Source organism: Falco peregrinus, chromosome 9 (assembly GCF_023634155.1).
Source record: "Falco peregrinus isolate bFalPer1 chromosome 9, bFalPer1.pri, whole genome shotgun sequence".
Classification (NCBI taxonomy): domain Eukaryota; kingdom Metazoa; phylum Chordata; class Aves; order Falconiformes; family Falconidae; genus Falco; species Falco peregrinus.
In genome coordinates, this window is record NC_073729.1 from 10,978,794 (window position 1) to 11,001,579 (window position 22,786).

Consider the following 22,786-nt stretch of genomic DNA (forward strand, 5'->3'; position numbering starts at 1 on the left):
CAGTTCAAACCATTGGTCTCTAGTTTCAGTAATAAATCCCAGAGAGATAAGAATGTCTGTAAATTTTATTCTTTTGTCAGGGAAGTAGAGTCATCTGTAGGCAGTTAGCATGGATAGAGAGATGAAGCTCTGGGAAAGGTTTTCTTACTCAACCGAGTAAAAATTCATGCTGTTCAGATGCTAAGCACTTGGGATCAGGCTGACAAACCACTTAATGCCTTGCTTAACAATAAGCATGCAAGTAGACAAGTCAAGTAGACAAGTCAAGAAACCATTCATGTGCTCAAAGAGGTGCGTACATGGATCAAGTCAGAGTGTGCAGAGCTTAAGGACTAAATCAGGCACATACTACGTTAAGGCTTGAAAATGTAGTCGAAAGCATGAACAGGATCTGTCAGACTGAACCTTAGGCATAGCTGCAAGAAGTCACACATTTAAAAAAAATAGGGAAATTAGAATCCATTAAAGAAAGAAGGAAAGAGGTTAGGTTATGCTAGTTTGAGCATTTAACCGGTCCTTGGGGATACTTCCTAGTGGTTTCAGCAAGGTAGGAGAGTTCTTTCTGAAGTGGAGAATAACTTACATACCAAGAAAATAAGGCAAACTTAGCGTTACCATGAAACATCGAATGCCACATTGCTTGTGCCGAAAGTAAAGTAACCCTCTGCAGTAGGTAATTATTATTATAACCTCCTTTGGAAAGGAGTCTGGGAAATCAGCACCTGCTTTTTGAATCGGGCTTGCTTCTATTTTGCAAAACTCTTTTGCAACTAGACCATCTTGCCTACTTTGTCAGATCTAAACTTTCCCATAGTGGCCAAAAATTGACTGCCATTTGATGGCTGTATCAATTAAGTAAAATTATTTGAATGAGATTGGGTCAGTTCTTACAAAGATTAGAGTCTTGAAAATCTCTGTTAATAATCTGTGCTTGCTGACAGTCCCAGGAGAGAGGGCTGGGGAACTGAATGAACATGAAAACTCTGCAAGCTGTGGTTGCCTTGTGTAGATCGAGTTTTGATCTACATGGTGAGGTGAGGAAATCTGTGTGGCTGTTTACTGTAGCATTCTTAGAGCGTGGATAAATGCAAGACTTCAGCCCCACGCTCTGCAAGGTGCACAAATTTTAAAAAAAATAAATCTAGGGGGGAAAGCTTTTCTACTATCTCAGTTGAATTGGAGCACATACTGATTTGGAATCCAACCAAGTACTTTGAAAGCTGTATTCACATATATGTTGATGCTTTCGTTTCTTTTCATATTTTTAAATAATTATATCCTGGGGATGGAAGAAAAGTAATTTTACTGTCCACCATTTACTAGACCACATTTATCTACAGTTACCAAATGGTGGCGTTGGAGTGACCACAGTTATTTTCCATTTTGAGTTACTGACATATTTCAGATACCACTTGGTGACAAAATATTTGAAGGGAATGTTACATTTAAAAACTATTGTAGTTGCAGACCATGGAATTAGCATTTAGTTATCAAGTGGCTCACTTCAGCTGTTGTAAACCCAGAGAAGCATAGGAGTAGGTAGTGCACTCTTGGGAGAAGTGTAGGTAATATGAAATTATTTTTTTTTTTTACTTGTCAGAAAAAACTTAAAATTGTACATCTAAACCCAGCTTCTGTTTTCTGATAAATGCCCACTGCTTCATATGGAGAGTATAGTATAGCCCAGTAGGATTTGTCCCAACAAGTACATTTGAAGAGAACATTTAGGAACAAAGTCATTCATTTACCTTCGATAAGTGTGTTGTATATCTTCGGGTAGGGATCACATTCAGCTTTGTATGGGCATGAATACAAATTCTACGTTCATTAAACTCTGTTACAAAAAACACTGTTGAAATCGAAAGAGTTTGGGAGCTGCCCTTTTCATGGAAGTACTGTGCAGTGTGAAACCTGCCAAAAACTAATGGATCGTTTGCAGGAAATTGGAAGTTAAAAGTGCATGAGTCAGTCTACTTCAAGGCTGAACAGTTTCCACTGAACTTAAATAATGAATGCCAAAACCTAAAGACAGTACAATCAGCTGCAGCAGTTCTCTTCAGTTGTTTCATCCAGGCACTGTAGAGGATTCTATGTTTAGGAGAGTCCTCCTTGTCTTTCAGTTCGTCAGCCTTTAAAAGTGTTAGCATACATTGTCATGACTGTCGTTGAAATCTTTGCAGAAGAAGCAGCAGCCCAAGTGTTTTTATTTTTGCTTCACATCAGTTACTACAGAGTATGGGCTAGAATGTGCAGTTTCAGGGATTTCATCTGCAGAAAGCAACCACCCACTTTTGTGATGTAAGTCTCCAGAAAAGGAGAAGATAGTTTCTTTATTCAGAAGTTATACATGTTAGCTTCACAGTTTCATCTCAAAGTACACAAGCAATTTACTTTCTGGTGTGCACAAGGATTTCAATGTACGTAATTAATACATCAAACATCAGATAAGAGAAAAGACAAAATAATTCTCAACAGTTTTGCTTTGTAACAGATCCTGTGCCCAGAGCATATTTGTGCAATACCACTTTTTACCAGGTTACAGGATGAACCTAACTCTTTGTGGAAATTCAAGAAAAGAGTGAGACGTTCCTGTATATGCACATGGCTTAGATTTCCTTAACGTGAGTTACTTGATGTCTGTTTGTGTAAAGAGTGGTTGAGGGCATGCATGGCCTGCTGGATTCTCTGCTCAATCCTGTGCTATTGCAGTGAGCAGGTGGTCTCTGATTTGTATCAATGGTTGAACCTTCTGAGCATTTCTGAGTTGGAGGATCACTATGTGTACTAGAACCTTGGCCTTGGGACTTTGGGTTCATACAGGCAGTGTGATGGGAGGTGGGTGGTGTGTCTCCATCCACTCGCAATTGCTCGTGGCAGTGTCGTTGCTGAGCCACAAAGATCAATGTGCCTGGAGTCAGAACTACAGGATGGCTGAGGTTGGAAGGGGCCTCTGGAGGTCACCTGGTCCAACCCCCCTGCCCAAGCAGGGCCTAGAGCTAGTGTGTCCAGATGGATTTTAAATATCTCCAAGGATGAACACTACAAACTGGCAGCCTATGCCGATGCTTGGTCACACTCACAGTAAAAATGTTTTTCCTGATGCTCAGACAGAAGTTCCTGTTGTTTTGGTTTGTGCCCATTACTTCTGGTCCCGTCACCGGGTACTGCTGAGGAAAGGCTGGCTCTGCCTTTTTTACAGCCTCCCCTCCGTTACTTGTGCACATTGATACGATCCCCCTGAGCCTTCTCTTCTCTAGGCTAAACAGTCCCAGCTTGCTCAGCCTCTCATGAGAGATGCTCCAGGCCATTAATCACCTTTGTGGCCCTTCACTGGACTCTCTTCAGTAGCTCCATATGTCTCTTGACATATGGATGGGAGACTCCAGAACTGGGCACAGTACTCCAGGTGTGAAAGTGCGTGTGCAGAGCTCTCCCCTGTGTCTCTGCTGCTTTTCCACCACGCACAGCATCCATGCAGCTCTTCAGCTGTGGCTTGGCCAAGGGTATGGGCATGAGGTTTTAAGAAAATTTGAGTATGTTGCCATATGAAATTCATATGAAGTTGGCCAAATGTTTCTTGGTGAGATTTTGTCTGAGTAAGCTTAACATTATTTAGAAAAGCAATTAACCACTTTTGCAAACAGAGAATAGTCCTGGATCAGGAGGAAAGCATTTGTATTTTTGGGATTTTTTTTTTTTCTTCCTTCTTTCTTTTTTCTTCAGTTAGATGGAAACATGACTGAGGTTTTCAAAGCCAGCTAGGGAATTTGGCTGTGTTGACTCAATATGACATTCTGTTGCCAAGTCTACTATTTAGCTTTGAAAATCCCAACCTGGAATGTGCCCACCTAAGAGCATGCCTCCTAAATAATGGCTACAGACTCAAATGTATTAATTTACATGTATGGACCAGAGTGCAATTTCTGTTCCCTTTGCCCCCAAAAGGGTAGGTATTTCCTCTGGGTGTTTCATTGGAGAAGACCATCTAAAGGTTCCAGGTATATCTTACCATTTCAGGTCTTGAAAGAAAAGCTGAATTACACCAGTGGGTATAAGTATCTGACAGTTTTCTAATGTTTGTAATCTAAATAGGAATGATAGATTTTTATTTCTTTTTTTAATTTAGTATTTCACTTCATAAGCTTTTTTTTTTTATAAATAGCAACTATCTCTCTTCTATCTGCTGGTTAACCTAGAAACAGGCAAGCACTTGCTGGCCAGAGATGTACAGCTGTAGACAAGTATGAGACGCATATGATGGCTTTTCAGAATGCTCTGCCAGCCTCCAACGATTTGTCATTGGCAACTCTTTTTATGTACGTTTGTTAAACCTGTCTCCAAGTATTTCCTTGGGTGAATTTTCCTGTTTGGCCTCTGACCATGTGAAGTTTTTGGTACCTTCAGTATGCTACATTAGGAGTTTCTCAGTTTTACCATGAGCTTTCTGAAGACCCATCCATTAGAGCGGTTGTATTTTCTGGTTTTCTGAGTGCACACTCCCTCTTCACCTTCTCTGCTGAGTGATCCTGTGATCCGGAGTGGGCGTGTTTTCATGTGCACAGCAGGATTTTAGAAAGTTCTAGCATTAATGCTGTAGTTTCATGAATCTTACAAGCAGACTGAAAGGTGGGAGTCCAACTCTGATTGTAACCCCTGGGGTGTCTCCTGCCTTGAGACAATTCAAGAATTTGCGCAGCTGTGGAGGGAATGAGATTGGGAGCTGGCACAGGTTAAAACTAGCCTTGTTTTGTTGACTGGTTGGTTGGTTTTAATCCGAAACTCTTTCCTGATGTGATTTATCATAAGGCCATGTGAATGTTTGTGCAAGAGATGATGATCATGTGGGAGTAAGAATGAGCAACAACTTTGGGAAGAAAGTGCAATCACCCTTTTCAAAAGCGGTGGACATGGCACAGGTTCCTGTGTTAGGTTTGGATATTTAATTATTGTGTGCCTCAGTTTCCAGATATGTGAAATGGAGCCGTGTCAGGGAATCAATTTGAAAGACTATTTGAGCTTTCTAGATGAAAAATGTGAAGGATTATTAAGTGTGAATGTGGTGAAAGGCTTAGCAGACAGGTGTGGCTTAAAGAACTGGTTTGAAATCCAGTAATTTAGTTCTAGGTTTAATTGAAAGTTGTAATCCCAGCAATTGGTGCCAATGTCTTCTAGGATTTAAATCTAACGCACTGAAGCATGTAATTTAAGGCTTTACAGAACAGTGTTAGCACAGATACGCTTATCACTCAGCACGTGTTAGTATTATTCCTGTGGAATGCTCTTAATTAAAATCCAAGAGTTGCTTACAGAGCATTTGATGCTTGCTATCATGAGCACTCAGTCAAGTTAGCAGAAAAATAATTTTAAAATATGAATGATTATTCTTGGAGTTACAGTGTAATTGGCAGATGCTTTCATAACTGATGTTGTCATTAACATACAGGAGGTTTCGGCAAGAGACTCCTTGTTGATCAAATGACTTCTGTTTTCATTTTCAAAATCCTAATATTAGCTTTAGTATGAGGAAAGGGAGTTTAAGTTGGTACAGCAGAAAACAGGACGCTTCTGCAGCAAAATAGCCACTGGGGCACGTTTAGTTTACACATTGTACTCTGACATCTCATACTTAAAATCTAGATCTCTTGTGGAAAAGTTACACCCAGAAAATCTCTTGATAAATTGGAGAAAGTTTTTGGGTTTTTTTTGAGGGGGAGGAACACACACCAAAATAAGTGTTTTGTGATAGGCTATTGCATAATTATCAGAAAGAAAATTCTTTCTGAAATTTTCCATGGTTTTTTTTTGGCTGGTGTATAGTCAGTGCTTGGTAGATAGGGTTAATTGTTTCAGTGTGAGCAGCTGAAGCTTTAAATATGAATTCTAACTTGTTGACCCCATTAATCATAAAACTGCCTGACCTATCTTGCTTACTGTAACACTGCTTTTTTTTAATTGATGAGTCATGAGCATGTATTAAATGCAATTTCTTTTTTTAAAAAAAAGCCCTGCTTGCATCTTAAAGATTTTGTAAGCTAAGAATTTAGCATATGTATGTCGATACATATTGCAGTGGGCTTATGATATAACAGCTTCAATGAAAACTAGATCCAAATTAGAGTAGACTTTGAAAAAGGGTTGTGGGCACATGTTTCTGGGAGTGGCTGGAAGAACTTACTGTAGGGGAAGGTTCAGTCATGTGTGTGCTCTACCTAGAAACCAGTTAGGATGATGTTTCTGGTTAAATCAAGATGCAGAATTTCAAGCAAGGAACCAATGAATATGAAAATTAATTTTTGTGTTTACCCAAAAAGAAAAAACTCCAACTATGCTCTAATTCATTTTCTTTGCTTTGCCTTCCAAAAGTATTTTTAGAAATTAAATAAAAAGCATTGAAGTATTTCAACAAAACAGTTGGCTGGTTTTTTTGGTGTGTGTTGTTTTTTTTTTTTTTATAATGCCATTAAAACTTATTTGGAGAATAAAACAAACCTCTTGAGGACCAAAACCCTGCCCTCTGCTACAGCCAGCACTTATGGGACCACGGAGCTGTTTAACCCGCTCTGTGCACAGTAATCATAGAGTCAGAGCTGAGAGACAACTGAACAAAGACCAGTGACAAGATTTAATTCTATCTGTTGCTCAGTTCAAAAGCAAGTGTGTTTTGAAGTCCATAGCCTTTTAAATGTATGAGATATTTAACTTCTGTACGTCTGTGGAGCTGTTTTGCTGCAAGGCACAGGGCATGCTGCCGCATTATTATTTCATAGTGCTTCAGAGAGCTGCAGTGGATCCTGGCAGTGCTGTCTGTGGGCAGCAATCCCCCTGTGAGTGGGTGGGTGGGGAAACTGAGGCACAGAGCCATGATCTGACTTCTGGTGCAGAGTACAGCCAGCTCCAGTGCTTCCTCTGCTCTTTGGACTTTCTGGATCACTCTGTTTTCTCCCTACCGGCTTGCCCTCTTCCAGGTTATTTTGTTCCTGCGTTGCTTTAACATTTTTCTCCCGGAGCCCAGCCACTTGTTGATTTATGTAACAGATAAGAAATTGTCGCTAAAATTAACAAAAGCCTTCTTTGGTTGTATCATCTTTACCCCTCCCCATTTTTTTCCTTCTAATTCCTGGTGACCCTTCTTTGACTTTTATTACCTTTTAAGAAGTGACATGATCAGGCCATTAAGCTGAAGTGAGTTATGAAATACTTAACCCTCTTGTCTTCCCTCTGAAACGCCACCCCACACAAACTGCTTACGCACAGAGGCTTCTTGCAGCAAATTTTAGAGGGCTTTTTTTTGTAGAAAAATGTGACGTCTGTGTTTGTCTCTAGGCAGGATTGTGTAAGATACAAGAGGGATAAAAAACAAAAAATTAATTTCCTCGCACTCAGAATCCCTTGTGTCTCCAAGAACTCTACTTTTACCCTCTTCAAAAATGAATTTTGGATAAAAAAAACAACAACCAAAACCAGACTGCGGGGTTCCACACTTTTATTCAAGGAGTTAAAAGTCTGGGGCTGTGCTTGATGAGCCAGATGGTCTTTAACAGTAACATTGTTCATATTGTTTAGATTATCCTGTTGCAAATACAGTGCCTCGTTTACCTTTTATGGAAGAAAGTGTGGAAAATTGACCACAGATGTAAGTAACCAAGAATGATGGCTGAGGCAATTCTTACCAGGCCTCCCTCTCTAACACGCCTGATCCTGCAGATAAAAATAAATAGAGAAATGTGAGGCAGCATGAGAAATATCTAGTGTTACCTATTTAAGTGTTTAATTTGAGCTCTGTGAGCTACTAAAATCTTTATTTCCTTAGACTGAGATTTCTGCATATTGAACTGGTTTCAGTCTCTTGGTGTAGGCAGCCTGAATGTAGATTTTTATCCAGGTACTAAATAGCACGTCATTATATATTTTTTCCATCCTGGTTGAAAAAAGGGGAGTGGGAAGAAGCCAACTACGCTGACCTCAAACACAGTTTATGGTCCAAAAGTCTTCATGAGAAGATCGGTGCCCGTTTTATGCTGTAACAAGAGAGCACAAGCTCCCCATTAATATAGATTTGATTGGTATCAGAAGCAAAGGCTGTAACAGATTAATTAGAGGTAGCTCATTGTTACTCCTGATAATGGGCTGCTGAGTTTGTGAAGCATCTTGCAAGACAGTTCCAGATTGAAATAAACTTTTTTAGACAGGTATCTCTTTTGTGCAGTATCTGGAATTGGAAGGCTCTGTGCTTAAGCAGAACAAAGAGAAAATGCTACAAATGAAAGCAATAAAGCCCTGTTTTATAAAGTCCTTTTGTCTCCTATCACTTTTCTTTTTCTCCCTCATTTCCTTCCTCTTATTAGGAGCTGCTGTCAAACTGCATTTACTTATGGGAAGTGGTTCCCTTTGGAGCCCCTAAGCTGATATAGCTGCATTTGCATGCAGGTGCTACTGTGGTGGAGCACAGCCTCTCGCCTGTCCTTTTTCCCCTGCCCTGGCAAAGCAAAGAAAGCTGTAATTATAAACCAACAGGTTTAGCGTGTGAGGGCCCAGAAACTGAAAATCTCCTGTTTGTTTATCAACGTGGGTTGGCAGGGTGGTACTCTTTTAACAAGGTGGTAGATTCCTTTGACTGTTAAAGGCAACATCTTCCCTTTACTACACTGAGCCTTGATTGATCCAGGGTGTTTTCTTTTGCCCATGCAGTGCTTTTAATTCTGACAGCATTGGTTTCTAGAAGCATAGGCTATCGGATTCTCTTCCTGTTATTTTTTTAAAGACTCTTTAAAAGATTGTCAGGAAAAGTGTTTTACAGGAATTGCAGGAGGTTGGAGATTATGCTGAGAACTACGCAGTCTAGGATGTAATGTAAAATCAACAATTAACACTGGAATCAGACTTCTAAGGCAAAGCTCAAAGAGTCATTTAAAGGTGCTGGTGAATGGTGCAAAAGCGAGTTAATATTCCTTTTCATATTTTTAATACCTGCATTCGAAATATGATAAATTGTATTGGCAGCACGGGGCACTGTTTTTAATTGTTTAACTTCTGGTTCTGCTCCCTGCAGGATCTGGAGAACAGGTTTATTGGACGTAACAGCTCTAGCTCTGTGCCTGCAGTCGTGGGGTGGGGAAGGGGGAAGCCATGGAAGTGCAGGTGGCGGGGAAGTGGCGGCAGCAGCACCAGAGTGAGAGTGTGGGCAAACAGGGGCCTTGCGGGGGGCATGGACAAGGTAGCAGGAGTGTGCAGGAGGTGACCAGCTCGAATCAGGATGAAGTGGGTGCGAGGAGAGTGATGCTGCACTGGGATGCTGAAGCTTAGGCAGGGCAGGGAACTGATGCTGAAGTGGACTAAGCCTATGTCAGGGACCCAGCAGCCTGAGAGTGCTAACCGTCGTTCTGTTCTGAGGTATGCAAATTCTACTTTTTTGTCAGTTTCTTATCCATAAAATAGTGATAATGACCATTATCTGCATCAAAGTGGTATCATGAGGCTTGAAGTGCCACTGTGGTTTTTAAACAGTAGAGATGTGTTGACCTTTGTGCCCACACATGCTTACCTCAGTCACAAATTAAGGTTTTTCTTTCTCTTTCCTGTTAACACTACAGAGCAACCACAGCTAAGAAAAAAAAAGGGTTTGGACACCATCTTGGCTACTACAACAGACTTGTTAAATTAATGCAATTGGGCTGCACAAGTAACAAAGGGCAGGATTTGCCTGACATGCCCTGTTGTAGTACTAATGAAAATGGAAACATTTGAAGAAAAACAGAACCTTTCAGGTCCTTGGTTACATCCAGAGACCTAACAGAAAAACTAGGATTATCATGTTCATAGATGTAACATTTTGCAGCTGAGTTCTAAAACAGATCCAGATCTGTCAGAGAGATCAGGTTTTATGCTTGAGCTGATCGTTCAGCAGGGGAGCCTCACCTGTGTCTTAACTCATTCAGACTAGAAATAAATACTAAGGTCTATTAAAGTCTGAATCTTTCAGAATATAGATTTAAAGCAAGGCTTTTCAAGGATGAACACCGATTTCCATCTAGATTAAACTGCCAACACATGATTCACAGGACCCCAGAGATTGCCCATTAGATAAAGCAGAACTGTTGCTCACTGTTAGCACTCCAGAGTTCTTATTATCTGGGCAGGACCAGTTGAAGAGAGCACACGGGAAGAACAACAGTGCCACACCATACAGGCAAGACAGATGTGTGCGATGCTTTGCTTTTGCTGTCATAAAGTATCCTACAGAGGCATGTGTTGGAGACAGTGTGCCCTACAGAATTTAGCTGTGGAGATACGTTTTTATATCTTTACTCAATTAAGGGATTATTTTTTAAATTTTATAGGAAGAATGCAGAGTGCGTAATTGGTTGTAGCTAACCAATACAGTAGTTCCTAACTTGGTCCCTGGGTGGTAAAGCCAACATATCTGGATCTGGACCGTGGTTCTTTTAGATGTGCATCACAAAGGAAACGTGATCTTTCAAGTGTTGTGGTACAGGTCAAACAGACCATGGAAAACACAGGCTTGTGGACCCAAACCCCCAATTAATAACATTTAGAGAAGCTGTAAAGTAGTCTCCTCTTCTAGCTCTCTTCAAAGTAGAATATTAATTTAGGTAGAGCCCTGTAAGATGTGCAGGGAAGTGTTAGGTCACCTGGATGCTGACCATCCCATTGCTTCTTGAGTGGACCATGTGCTTTGAATCCTGGCAGCACCATTTCTGGGATTAAAATCTAGATCTCAAAGATGTAGAGTAAGTATCAGGTTTACACCATAGGTTGTAGAGTTACCTTTTATCTCACTGTTCCAGAGTGTGCCACATAATAGAAGTGCTGTAAACTCTTGGAAACAGGCTGTCCAGGTCACTGAAGGCTTTCATGCAATTCTGTAGCAGACTACAGAAGTCCAGAAATGATTTGGTTTGGTTTGGAGTTGCCTCAGTGGGAGTTAGTCACTGGTTCTGATTAGCAGGATGACAGCAACACAGTAGTATATATACTAACGATTTTATCTGAAAAACTAACTGAAAGTAAGGTTACTACACATAGAATCAGAAATAGTCTGTGTGCATGTGATGGTGAGAAGATCTCTTTTTCTGGTGCCTGTGTGGTATTTAGACTTGTCATTCTTCATCTGATTATAAACATAGGAGTCAAAGAGTGAAGCTGTGCTGCAGAGGGACTACACATAGAGAGCGTGCTTTCTCAGTGGGGTATGAGCCCTAAGCTCTAACAAGCTTTCCTTGATTTGTGGAACAGTCTAAGGTCTTCTGATGAACAACACTATGTAGATATTATATAGTTTTATTTTTGAAGTGGTGTATCCTACTACTTCTTGTTTCTGACAGATACACTGGGAATTTCCTTTTGCACAAACAATGCCTGTCTTGGTAGAAGCCAGGTTCCATGACTAAAACTATGATGAGAGCATCAACCTAGTATGGTTCCAGGAATAACCTACACATCAGCTATACTCTGCCAAGAACGCAGAGGCTGGTTATTGAGATGAATGGTTTTGGTTAATATGCACCACAAAGTAGAAAAAAAGATGCCTATATATTTTAGTTCATAGATAATTATCAAGAAATTGTGTATGGAGAAAAATAATGTATGGTTGGGGAATAGAAATATAAGCCTTGAACTTCCTATCCTGAAAGTATAAATCACTGCAAGTTTTAAAGCACTTGCATGAGTCATATGCAGAGGTCATAGACCAAATTTGCTGATGGAGGCAGGATGAAACAAATTCGGTTGCATTTTTATGATATTTTTCCTGCTGCTCTTAGCTTTTTATTTACCCAAAGTAATACAATTTTCCAGAGAAGTGTAACAGCTCCAACATATGGAACTGCTATCCAGTTCACTGCTTAGGTGCAAAACTGCATGGGAACAGTGGTGTGTCAATAAATAGCTTACTGCATGTCAGGGAAAGTAGTCTCTAAGGAACCATATTGCCAGCTTGGCAGTATTCTAGCAAAGGAGATCTCAAGATGGAATTGGTATATTAGTGCGGTTTAGTGAATAGGACCCAGGCCTAAAATCCAACTCGAGTAACGTGAAGACTAACTGGAAGGCAGAGAGAAAGGAGCAAGAACGGGGGGCTTGTTAATGCACAGGTCTATAAATCAAGGGGGCTTTCCCCTTCCTCTAGCACAAACTTTGAGCTGATTTTGGGCATCCTTGTAAATCAGTACACTGTAGTTTTCCGCTTGAGAAACAATATCATAACACCGAGTAAGCTATTTGGTAACCAATTGTGCTGCCTTTACGCTTGCTGAGTAATACTTTTGTGGCACAAGAGAAATCAGCAGGAGTTATGATTTAGGTCTGATCTGCATACCAGTTTCATGCCACTGAGATTCTGCTGACTTTGAGGTTGTTTCTGTATTTTCAGTAGCATTGCTGATGTTTAGATTTCAATCCAGTATAACTTACTTAGAAAATGAGAGGAGAGTAATTCCTGCCTTTAGTTTAAAATGTCAGCGCATAACAAGTCAACAAGCCTGGCTCTAGGTGAAAGTTTCAGACCTGAGCGTGTCTTGATTTAATGGCACAGAACGAGACTTGCTTGTTAGGAGAGGAGAAAAGGGCGTATTATTGATGGTTTCAAATGATCTGATTTTGTGGGTGCGTACGGTTGTATGAAAGATTTTGTTTATGGTATAAAGCACAGAAGAGTGTGTGTATAGGTATAACATCATTAACTTTCTCCTGTGTGCTTAGGGAAAAAGGTAATGGGCCTGCCTGTGTTTAGTAACACTTGGACCTTGCAAGAGGCACTAAAATAATAGTAACACACCGGGGGGACTGTCATCCCATCAGGATCATGTGAACATATTTTTAGCTGTTTGTCAGTTATACTATAGGTGAACTGTGTCATGTCAATGGTATTTTATTTCTTGTCAACAGTCTTAATTTTTTACATTTGCCACCTAGGTCTAGTTGGAATGCCCCCTTTTGAATGACATTTGTCAACATTCACCTGCATTATTTAGGAAGGATAGTTTGATAATTTGGACATCTGAAAACATAACTCTGGTATCTACTTCCTCCCTTTGCAGTACACAGTCTGTTTTGGAATTCTTCACTTCTGGATTTTAGCCCTGGTGAATGGGGAGGGGAGATTAAGTGTCACTCATACCCCCTCAAACGTGTCACTGAAATCCCAGATGCCAGCCTCGTGTCGTCCTTTCGAGAACTGGGAAATGCACGAAGGCAGCTGGTAGGCACCTCTTTCCTCTGTGCTGTTATACACCCGTAGGCTTTGGCACTGCTGGAGATCAGACCTATAATTTCATGCTAACTGAGCATTTTACGCGACTCCCGGTTTGACTCTTGTTTCTGCTTATGTATAACATACAAGTTCTCTCTTCTTATCTTCCATTTATGTGATTCCTGGCATTTTAAATTCAGGTAGATTAGATTTAGACTTTTTGTAATGAATCTGCATCATTTTGTGTTCTGCATACTCCTGAAATAGCCTGGGGGAACCTGATAGACACAATTTATGTGTATCATTTAGAGACCTAAGAAGGCATCTGATTGGTTTAGTCTTTCTTTTGTTAGCTCTTTCCTATAATTCTAATCATGGTTTTACTGTAGCATTACACTATTGAGGAAAGTATGATTTTTTTCGAAGGCAGAATGCTCGCCATATTTAGAAATGGTGGTACTTAAAGGAGAATTGCTCAGAGGTCTGTACAGCAGATTTTCTCCTACTGATTCTAGTGGTAGCTCAGATCATAGTTTGCAAGGTAGAAATGTATCTGACACATATTTCACTGACAGTGAGTTTAATTCATCCATTTCCTGACTTCAACAGAATGCGATATGGCTAGGATGCTTCTGTGCAGCACTGAGTTCTACTGCTGAAAAGCAGTTTGTGTAAAAGCAGGAACAGATGCTGATACTGCAGTGCATTGCGTACGGTGAAGTAGAAGGACTGACGAGATTTGGTCACATTTATTACTGTGGTGGTGAGATTCTTGGAGTCTTCTACATGGCTGCTAGGTCTCTGTCACTTTGCACAGAGCAGAGCAAAGGAGACAGGAGTATTAAGGACCTGGCCCTGTAATTTTCCAAATGAAATCAATCAGTATAAACAGTAAGCCAAATTCTCTTCTGATATCACTCAATGCTCTTCTGTTGGCTTCAGTAAGGCTGCCCATTTGCAGTAGCTGAGAATTAGGCTGTTGCTCCCCCCACAACCTTTCTGATGACTTAACACAATTTTTTAAACATAAAAGCCTTCTTTCAGGTCTGGGTTGTTGGCTTATATGTTTAAATTGGAGGCATGTCAGTCCTCATGTAATCAACACTTTGAAGAAGATCCGTGAATGAGGTTAGGTAAAAATGCATTTTTTTTCCTACTACTATCTGGATTTTCTCAGAACCTAGATAATTTTATCCCATTTGCATCAAACATGCAGGTAACTTTAGAATCCTGCATCTGTATTGTTTCTAGGGAAGCAAAATAAAATTACAAATGACAGTAATTGACATTACATGCTTTAATTAAATTTCCTCCTCTGTGAACCAAAACCTTTTAACCAAGTATTGCAGTGCTATTTCTGTATTTATTTGTTACATGGGTTAATGTGCTATGTGGCAGATACGGTATTTATCCATTTTCACAAATTAAGCTATCAGTGTCATGTTGCCTTTGAATTGTTTCCTGTATTGATGGCCAAAACCGCTTGAGAAAGACTTTAGTCCTCCCTGGCTATAATTCTGTTTTTACAAAGCTGAAAATTGCAGGATTGAACGTGAACCCTTAGGAACAGTTTGGGAAACTCTAGGCCTGAAGCATCTTAACAGTGTGCTGTTTTTTCCCTGCAGTGATCCTCTGCTAAGAGAAGGGAGAAGTGCGCAGGCTTTTTGAATGATGGTGGTGATGGAGTTAGATTACAGGAATTAAAAATTAAGTCCTACTTGAATTGATGTTCGTGGCATGTGAAAATGGATTACGGAGAGTATGATTAGAAATTCCTCTACTTGGTCCCCAAGCTGTGCACTTCAGACCTGCTTTTGTCAACTTCTTGCCATGTTACACCCTCTGAAAAAGCAGCTATGCTTCAGCTAATTTGCAGCTCTCTTACTGTACTGTAACTGCACCTATTAGAACAGTTTACCTGGGCATGATCTTGTGGCTACTACTGTAGGTACAAAAACCCAACATAAAACCCAAACCAAACAACTTTAATTTACTATTTTTGTAAAACAGTTATTTTTGAGCATGCAAAAAAAGTGCCACTTTATGGATAGGTATAAATAATCACTTATAGGTTGAATTGAGGATGCAGGTTTCTGTGTCTTCAGACGTTGTGGATTTTCTTAACATACAATTATCTGCAGCATCCTCCTTGGTGTTTCAAGTGCAGCATGGGTTTCCTTGAGCTGTACTTGTCTCCCAAACAGGATTGACGTAATAAAGTATCTGGGACGCTTATGGTTCTATTCAAAAATTAAGGAAAGGAAAGATTGGTAAAAACCTGCCAGCTCAGTATTGTCCTGTAATAGAATGCTGTTATTTAGCAGTTCAGCAATCCAGTTTCCCAGTGCCAGAAAGCAATGGGGCTTCAGGAGTCAGAATGGGGAGCCCCATTAGTACTTGTGAGTACAGCATGAAATGGGACTGTTGGTGAGGGAAAGCTGCTTTTAGGAGCGACCCGGTAGCTGCAGAGCAGTGTGTGTCACAGACTCCTTAGAACTGGCAAAGAATGTGGTTTCACAACAGTCATGAGAGCTCTGTGCCTTTTTCTGTAAGGAATTGCATCTGATACAAAACCTGGGGGAGGAATGTTATGTAGCTGAATAACCCTAAACAATAAATACCTCTCAGTTCTCCACACTTGCCTTTTGGCACTGGTATTTTAAATGAAGTTCAATTGGAAACTGGAAAGGTAACCACTTTCCACGACCTAGCAGCAAGCCAGGGATGTGTCAGTTACCTCATCCTGCTCCAAGCTGAAACAGACACTTAAACATTTTACAGCTTCTGAAAAGTTTTAGTCTGTAGAAAACTTCATAGCAATTTGATTTTTAGCCTGAGTAAGTAATTGCTTTAGATTATCTTTTCATTAATGTCCCTCTCTGGAAGGACCCATAGGCCATAAAACTAGTTCATTTCTTACCAGTAGTTTATTACTCTTTTGATGGCTCATACCTCTCCTTTCCTCCACTTTTTAGTTTTTGTATGCTTTTGCCTGGTTTAGAGCTTAATCCTCCTTCCATGTGAGTTTTGCTAATTACTTCATTAGGGAAGTATTTAGAGAGAAAGAAGTACTGTGATCAGGTCCTGAATTTGGTAATATCATCTGTGTATCTCAATTCTGGCAACAGGATTCAAACATTCTGTAGTTCTTGTTGACCAGCCTTTTTTTCACAGAAAAAAACCACCACAACAACCAAACAAAAAAAATCTGAGAAATTTCACTGCCAATATTACCATGTCTGTGCCTAGTTGTGACTTTATTCAGTTGTAAGGGGGAAAGGTGCAAGTTACTACAGCAGAAGCAGACTGGGACTGGTAAACACGTGCTTTACGCTTGCAGTTTGAGCATTTTGTTCAGTTATACGACTGATAACAAAAGCACAGTCAAAACCGTATCCCAGCACTGAGAATGCAACTCACCAAGCTGCAAAAAGCAGATTTAGTTTCTTTTGCAGATGGTCTATGAGTCTCATGTGGCATCATATTAAATTATATAGGCAGTCAGTCACTTGTTCTGAAGCGATGCTCAGAGCTGAGAGTTGTGATGTGCTTGGACCATTCTGTTGGAAAACAGGCTCTAAAGCTAATACAGCTCCTCTGAAGGGCAGCAGCGAAGGGGCCTGCAGAGCAAGCGGCTTCAAACAGCTTCAAGGCTGCAGTTCTCCCTGTGATGCACTATGAGGGTGGCCCCCCGACCCTATGATGGGCTGTGGAGCATTTTGCCCTAAAGGTAGGAGACTAGATGGACTCATTTAGTTATTTTTCATCTTCGTTTCTGTGATACTTTAGAAGTATTGTTTTCTACCTTATATTTTTGCAATGGTTGGTTTTTTTGTTTTGTAATATTTTGAAGATAAGGATGTGAGTGTTGCTTTCTTCTTGCCTTTGTCAGGCTTTGTTTTTCCTGGGTAAGAGGAAGAAAATACAGTAGTTTGTTAATTTTGAATGCTGTTCCATGAAAATATTTCTGCAATAGGAGTGAGACAGAATTAGCTGTTTCATCTTAGTGTTATTTCATAAAAGTATGTGTTTCTATTGACTTCAGTTTGGTACAAATTCAGTCCTTAAGTAATACTAGATCTGGTGCAAAACCAGTGATTTTTATCAGCTGAATTTCCACTCAGGGAAAATTGTCATTTGTAGGCAAAAACACGCTTGTGATAGCAGTTTTCAAATGGGCTGTTTATCATGCAGTAGGTAAGTTGTAATATTCATGCTTATTAAAATGAAAATTTTGTAGTACTGAACCCTTTCTAATAGGAATATTAACATAAACTCATTTATAACATCAACACCCGAAGGCTGCAGATTATTTCTGGGAACCTATGATTGTTAGTGCTATGAAGTAAAACCCATTTAAGGTTATTTACTTGGATGATTGAATTGCAGGTTTTGGTGTATTCACCTGTGAAGTAGGAAACAGCCACCGTGCTATTGGTATGTTTTGCACGCTGAAATCGATACATTGGTAATGACAGCAACCCATGAAATGCATTTAACAGGTAGGGGTTTACACAGGTGGTGTTTCCCTTGTCTGACAGCTGTTGACAGGTGGTAAGCAGCAAGTGCTGCTCTGAACTTACACCCCGCTGGAAATCTCTTGAAAAAGACGGTTGCAATGCATACGCAGTTCAGAGCTGTGGGTGTACCCTTACAGTGCTGCTGCTTCTATTGCTTGCAACTTGTTTCCTGATAAGAAACATATGAGCACCATAATCAGATGAACAGTTCAGTAAGGTAATTTTTTTGAGACAGGGCATTTGGAAGTTGGAGCAGCTGTTTGAGTTTTATAAGGAAATGAGCAAGATTGAGAATGCACAGGAGGGTACCAGGCAGTGCCTGTGAAGGGCAAGGCACAGGGCTCAATGAAAATCATTACTACTGGTTATATGAAAAGAAGGGTGTTCTCTGTGCTGTGATATGGGTTTGGGAAACAAGAAGTACAGATATTCCTGTCCATTCTACGTCAGGCTAAGTATAACATAGATGGGTTTTTAAGGCTGTATTTTTAAGAGCCTAGCTCCCATTTTACAAATGCAGTTTGTGTCTCCAGAAAGGAAATACGTAAATGTGTCCCTTAATCTAGAAGTGCATCACTTTCTGTGCTGCAGAATGGGGTTAATGCTCTTTTCTTCTGTTGATGGGATGCTAAACGAAATAATTCTGATTAAGAGATTTGAGAACCGAGACTCAAAAGCGTTGATTTATTTCTTGTGCAAATTGAGAATGAACTCTGCTTTCCCAAGCCAGACATAGTTTCCAGTCTGTGCTACCAAAGTCCTGTCTTGCATCATCATCTTGCACATTTGCGTAAATGTGTTTTAGGAGAATACCACAGCCATACTATTGATCACACCACACTGTGATTTATGCCAGCTAACCAAAGGCCTCCCACTAGTCAGGGATTGCCACAGCCCTAATATATTCCTTCCCATCCCTGAAATGACCCTTCATGCTGTATGGCTTGGTAAGAACAGGAGGGCTTCTGCACTCTATGAAATAAGGGTGGGGAAGCAAGGTCACCTTTTGTGTAGTCCTTTCTGTAACAGCTCAAGCCTGAAGTTTTTCTGCTGTCAAATGTACATTAACCTCCATGTTGGTCAAGAGAACCCCAAAGGGTAGTTTGCTCTTCAGTATGCTAAAAGATACTTTTCTACCATTTTAAGTTTTCATTTTTCTGCCCTTCACCAAATCCAGCCCATTTTCTTTAAGAGTGTAGCTGGGTTTCTGTTGATCCAGCCAAAGCCACAGTCTAGTTTTTCCATGTTGAAGGCCTGTGTTTAGATCCCAATTCCCAAATTAGATCCTGATTTTGATTTCTTAACAAGAAACTTCAGTTCCCTAGGACACACTGCAGAGACTTTTAGAAACCATCTGTGTGTTAGGCACAAATGCTAAATGTAGCAAGTAATCAAAAATCTTTACAATGGAGGGAACAAAAAAGAATTCGAAGTCACAAGTCAATTCTCATTTGTTGTACTGAATCTGAGAACTGTGGTTAGGTGCTCAGGATTGATGCAGAAGGTACCAAGGCACGGACTGCAAGCTACCAGTTAGGCAAATAAGTAATACATCTGCATATTTGTATCCGTAATTATTTTATTTCTTCGGGTCACTCTTACCACATCTTCTTTGTGTTTACTACTTGTCCAGCCTTGATGTCACCCTCAAACTTTATCTTGGTTGACTTTGATACTAAAGAAAGGTCTTGAAGCATGAGGAGCTCTCAGAAGATGTTAAGGTGGTTTTGGTTTTGGTTTTCCCTTCTGGGATGGAGAGACACTTGGCCACTTACTACAGATCTTTTGATCCTTTGTCACAAAGTCATCCTTGAAGATGACCAGATGCTTATATTAAAACACAAGTAGCTGTAGGAATTACAGTTTGAAAACAGTGGCCATGTTATAAACCGTGTTGCAGTCCCTGAAAAAGAACTTTAACTTTCCAGTAAATGTAGTCATCTTCCTAATTCTTCCAAGAAGAAGTAGTAATCTAGATTATTGAGATGCAGTGAGTCCGACATTTAATTTTTTCTCCTTCAAAACCAAAGCTTTGATACACAAGAAGAAAAGAGCAAGAAACTCAGGAAATCCTTAGCTTGCTACTACTGTGCCCTCACATTCCTAAGAGCTATTTTTGGGTTTTCTCTTAGGAATAGCTAGAACTTATTGAGCTGGGAAAGACTTCTTGGAACAGATCTTTGGTTTTGTCTTTTCTGCATGAATGCCTCTTGTTGATGTTGGAATAGCTACTATTAGCTGGTTGGTGATTCAGGGAGTGAGGCAAGTCAGTCCTACAAAGTCATCTTCTCCACTCCAGAATATTTGGGAAAAAACTGTTGCAGCAAGCTGGTGAGCATATAGGATGAACAACTGCCTCCACTTGCTTTGGGTTAAGACTATATCATGAGGTCTGTCTGACTCTCTTCTGGATGTTGCTACCTGCAGTTTCGTTATAATTCGAGAAATACGGAAATAGCAGTGAGGAGGATACAAGTGCTCTCCCTTTGGTCTCCATATAGCCCCAGGCACTTGATGTGTTTCTGAGATGTCTTAATAAATCAGTTCTGAGATTTCTCAATAAATATCTCAATAAATTGGAAATCTTAGCTGCCAAAGGATTTGTTTTAATAAGATATTTAGCTTTAGGGATACCACATGTGGACCAGCTAAGAACCTCTAGGTATCTTTCGCACAAAGATGCTACCAGCATATCTGAGACTGTCTGAGGAGTTTTCAGGCTGGGATCAAATCCAGTGCAGCACCTTTTGATAGGGACTTGGAATGCTCGCAGCATTTCTCATATGCCTCATTTCTTCTTAAGTGGGGGAAAAAATATCAGTGTAGTTTGAACTGCTGTCTGTATTTGTTCTCTTTTTTTTTTTTTTTTTTTTTTTTTTTCTAGTGATATTTTAGACACTCCTGTAGGGTGACCTGCATTTTAAAACATCTGCAGATACTGCTTATGTATTTTAAAAGATGCGTTGAGAGGATGTGTTGAAGGAATGAATGGAATGACTGGCATCTGTGTTAGCTTGACACGGCACCACTTGTTACCTCTTAGAAACTACAGGGAAAATCTGCGGAAGAGCCTTCATCCCAAATTAAATGTGAAAGCATGTAAGACTTAATGAAGCTACTCATGACATGGCAAAGAAAATCACATTTACTCTTTAAATGGATTTGAACTTGCTCCCTGTTTTGTTGTCTTTTTACCTACTTGGACCAGAGATGTCAGTCAGTGGAGGGTGTTTTCCCTGCTAATTGCAAAAAAGAAAGCAACAGCAAGCTAGTCACTGAGGTACTTTGGAGTAATTTTGGACTTTAAAGAATGTTTAAGGCAGTAAGCATTTAATGAGTACTGCATACATGAAAAAAGTATAGCATTTCTTTTTTTTTTTTTTTTTCCTTTTCTTTTGTGAACAGCATTTCTCCTTTTTGTGTGTATGCCATGTTTGGTTTAGTGGAGAAATGAGAGAAGAAAATAGATTATTTTTTGGAGACTGGGTACTAATGCAGTGACATTAAAGGCAGGCACATTGTTGTCAGCCAGTTTGCATATTTATTTACTTTTACAAATGGTTGGCTTGGAGTCAGTAGTTAATGGAATGAGAATGATGTTCCTGTACAGATCATTTCCTGAGAAACATTTTCAATTACAAACATATCTCTGCTTTTCTTTCCTCATTTGTTATGTCTTGGAGAATAAATGGGAAGTAGCATTTACAACTTAAGGTTTATGTTCTGAAGACAATTTTAACAATGATCCCCACATAAAAAGGCCCCTTTGTAGTTGCAGACATGTGTTTATGATGTTTTGTGCTGTGAATATCAAATTTCTGGTGGACGCTGTGTCACACTCTGCAAACTTGTAAACATCTATAAATCCATTGGATCATTTTAGTACCATGTGTAATGCAGATTTATTGTCTTTTGTGTGGATTTCTTTTGTTTCAGAGTTAAAGCTGAGTTGCCAGAATCCATATTGGATGAATTATGTATTCAAGAAAATTAGGCAGTACCATTTTAGATTAATATTTTCTTTTCCCTTTGTGGACTTACAAGATGCGCACACATAAGCATTAGAAAATAACATTTTGGATGGATGGCCCAGAAAGCAATTGTGTAAGTTTGCTTGATTAAATAGCATCATTCTGTAAAAACTTGAACTAGGACTTTTTGAAAATGCTTTTGCTGTTTTTTCTGTCATTCTCTGACTATCTTAGGTAATTTGGATCTCTTCACATTTGCCAGTACAAATTCAGAATTACTCCACTGGAATTACATCAGGATATGAAACTGGAGTATGTGAGGGGGAATAGGAATCACTCTGAGCCAGTGAGCTAGTATAAATCATCATAAATCCACTTAAATTGGTGCAGGTACACTCATTGACGCTGAAGTCTGCATTGTAGACTATGAAGGCAGTAAAAGTAAAGCACCTTTTGTGCACGAGTGGTTATAAAATCCAGCCATCAAGGTCGTAAGCATTTATCAGAAATTTGCACCCAGTAAGAGGAATATGAAACCAAAAGCGATTCATCTAAATTTGGCTCAGCTCTAATTGAGTCAATATCTCTGGCCTATACAAAACAGTAAAGACATTTCTTATTGAAAACCAGCATTTTTCTAAACTGGCTGTGATTTCTGGCTACATACGTAAACATACGTTGTATAAGCATGCATGTTTGCATGTGGGTGTATATACAAATACGCAGTGTTACTCCAGCAATGTGTCTGCAGCTAGCCTTCCAAGCGGTGCTTGTTTCAAGAAAGAGTAGCTTCAGATAGAGACACGGCACGTAAAGCTGCTGTCTGCCATGGTAGTTTACAATATCAGGTAGTTTGTCCTTTGACTTTAAACTCCTGGAGTCATGTGAATGGCAACCAATCTCAGTTTCTGGAAAAAAAAAAAATAGCCCACCCAACACCCCCCCAAAAAAATTCCAAAACAAAATATTTGCAACCTTAAAAATGGCAGAGATGACCTTGAATGGAAACCCCATACATTAAAGCAAGGCAGGCAGTTCAAGAACTGCAGAAGTGTGTATGTATATATATTTATGCAGGTGTATATGCA

The 22,786-nt window shown here is 39.8% G+C and overlaps 1 protein-coding gene across 4 annotated transcripts in view; it reads left to right on the forward strand.

The window, feature by feature from the left end:
• PARVA (parvin alpha) overlaps nt 1-22,786 on the forward strand; it is a 68,761-nt gene that overhangs the window by 16,128 nt on the left and 29,847 nt on the right. The window contains exon 1 of one of the 4 annotated variants that reach the window (XM_027778395.2): nt 16,848-16,937. The exons of the other annotated variants lie outside the window; for them this stretch is intronic. Coding sequence (XP_027634196.1) covers nt 16,907-16,937 — 31 coding nt within the window. The 5' untranslated portion in view covers nt 16,848-16,906. Of the gene's footprint in view, nt 1-16,847; nt 16,938-22,786 lie in introns of those variants that run through there. 4 annotated transcript variants of the gene reach the window in all.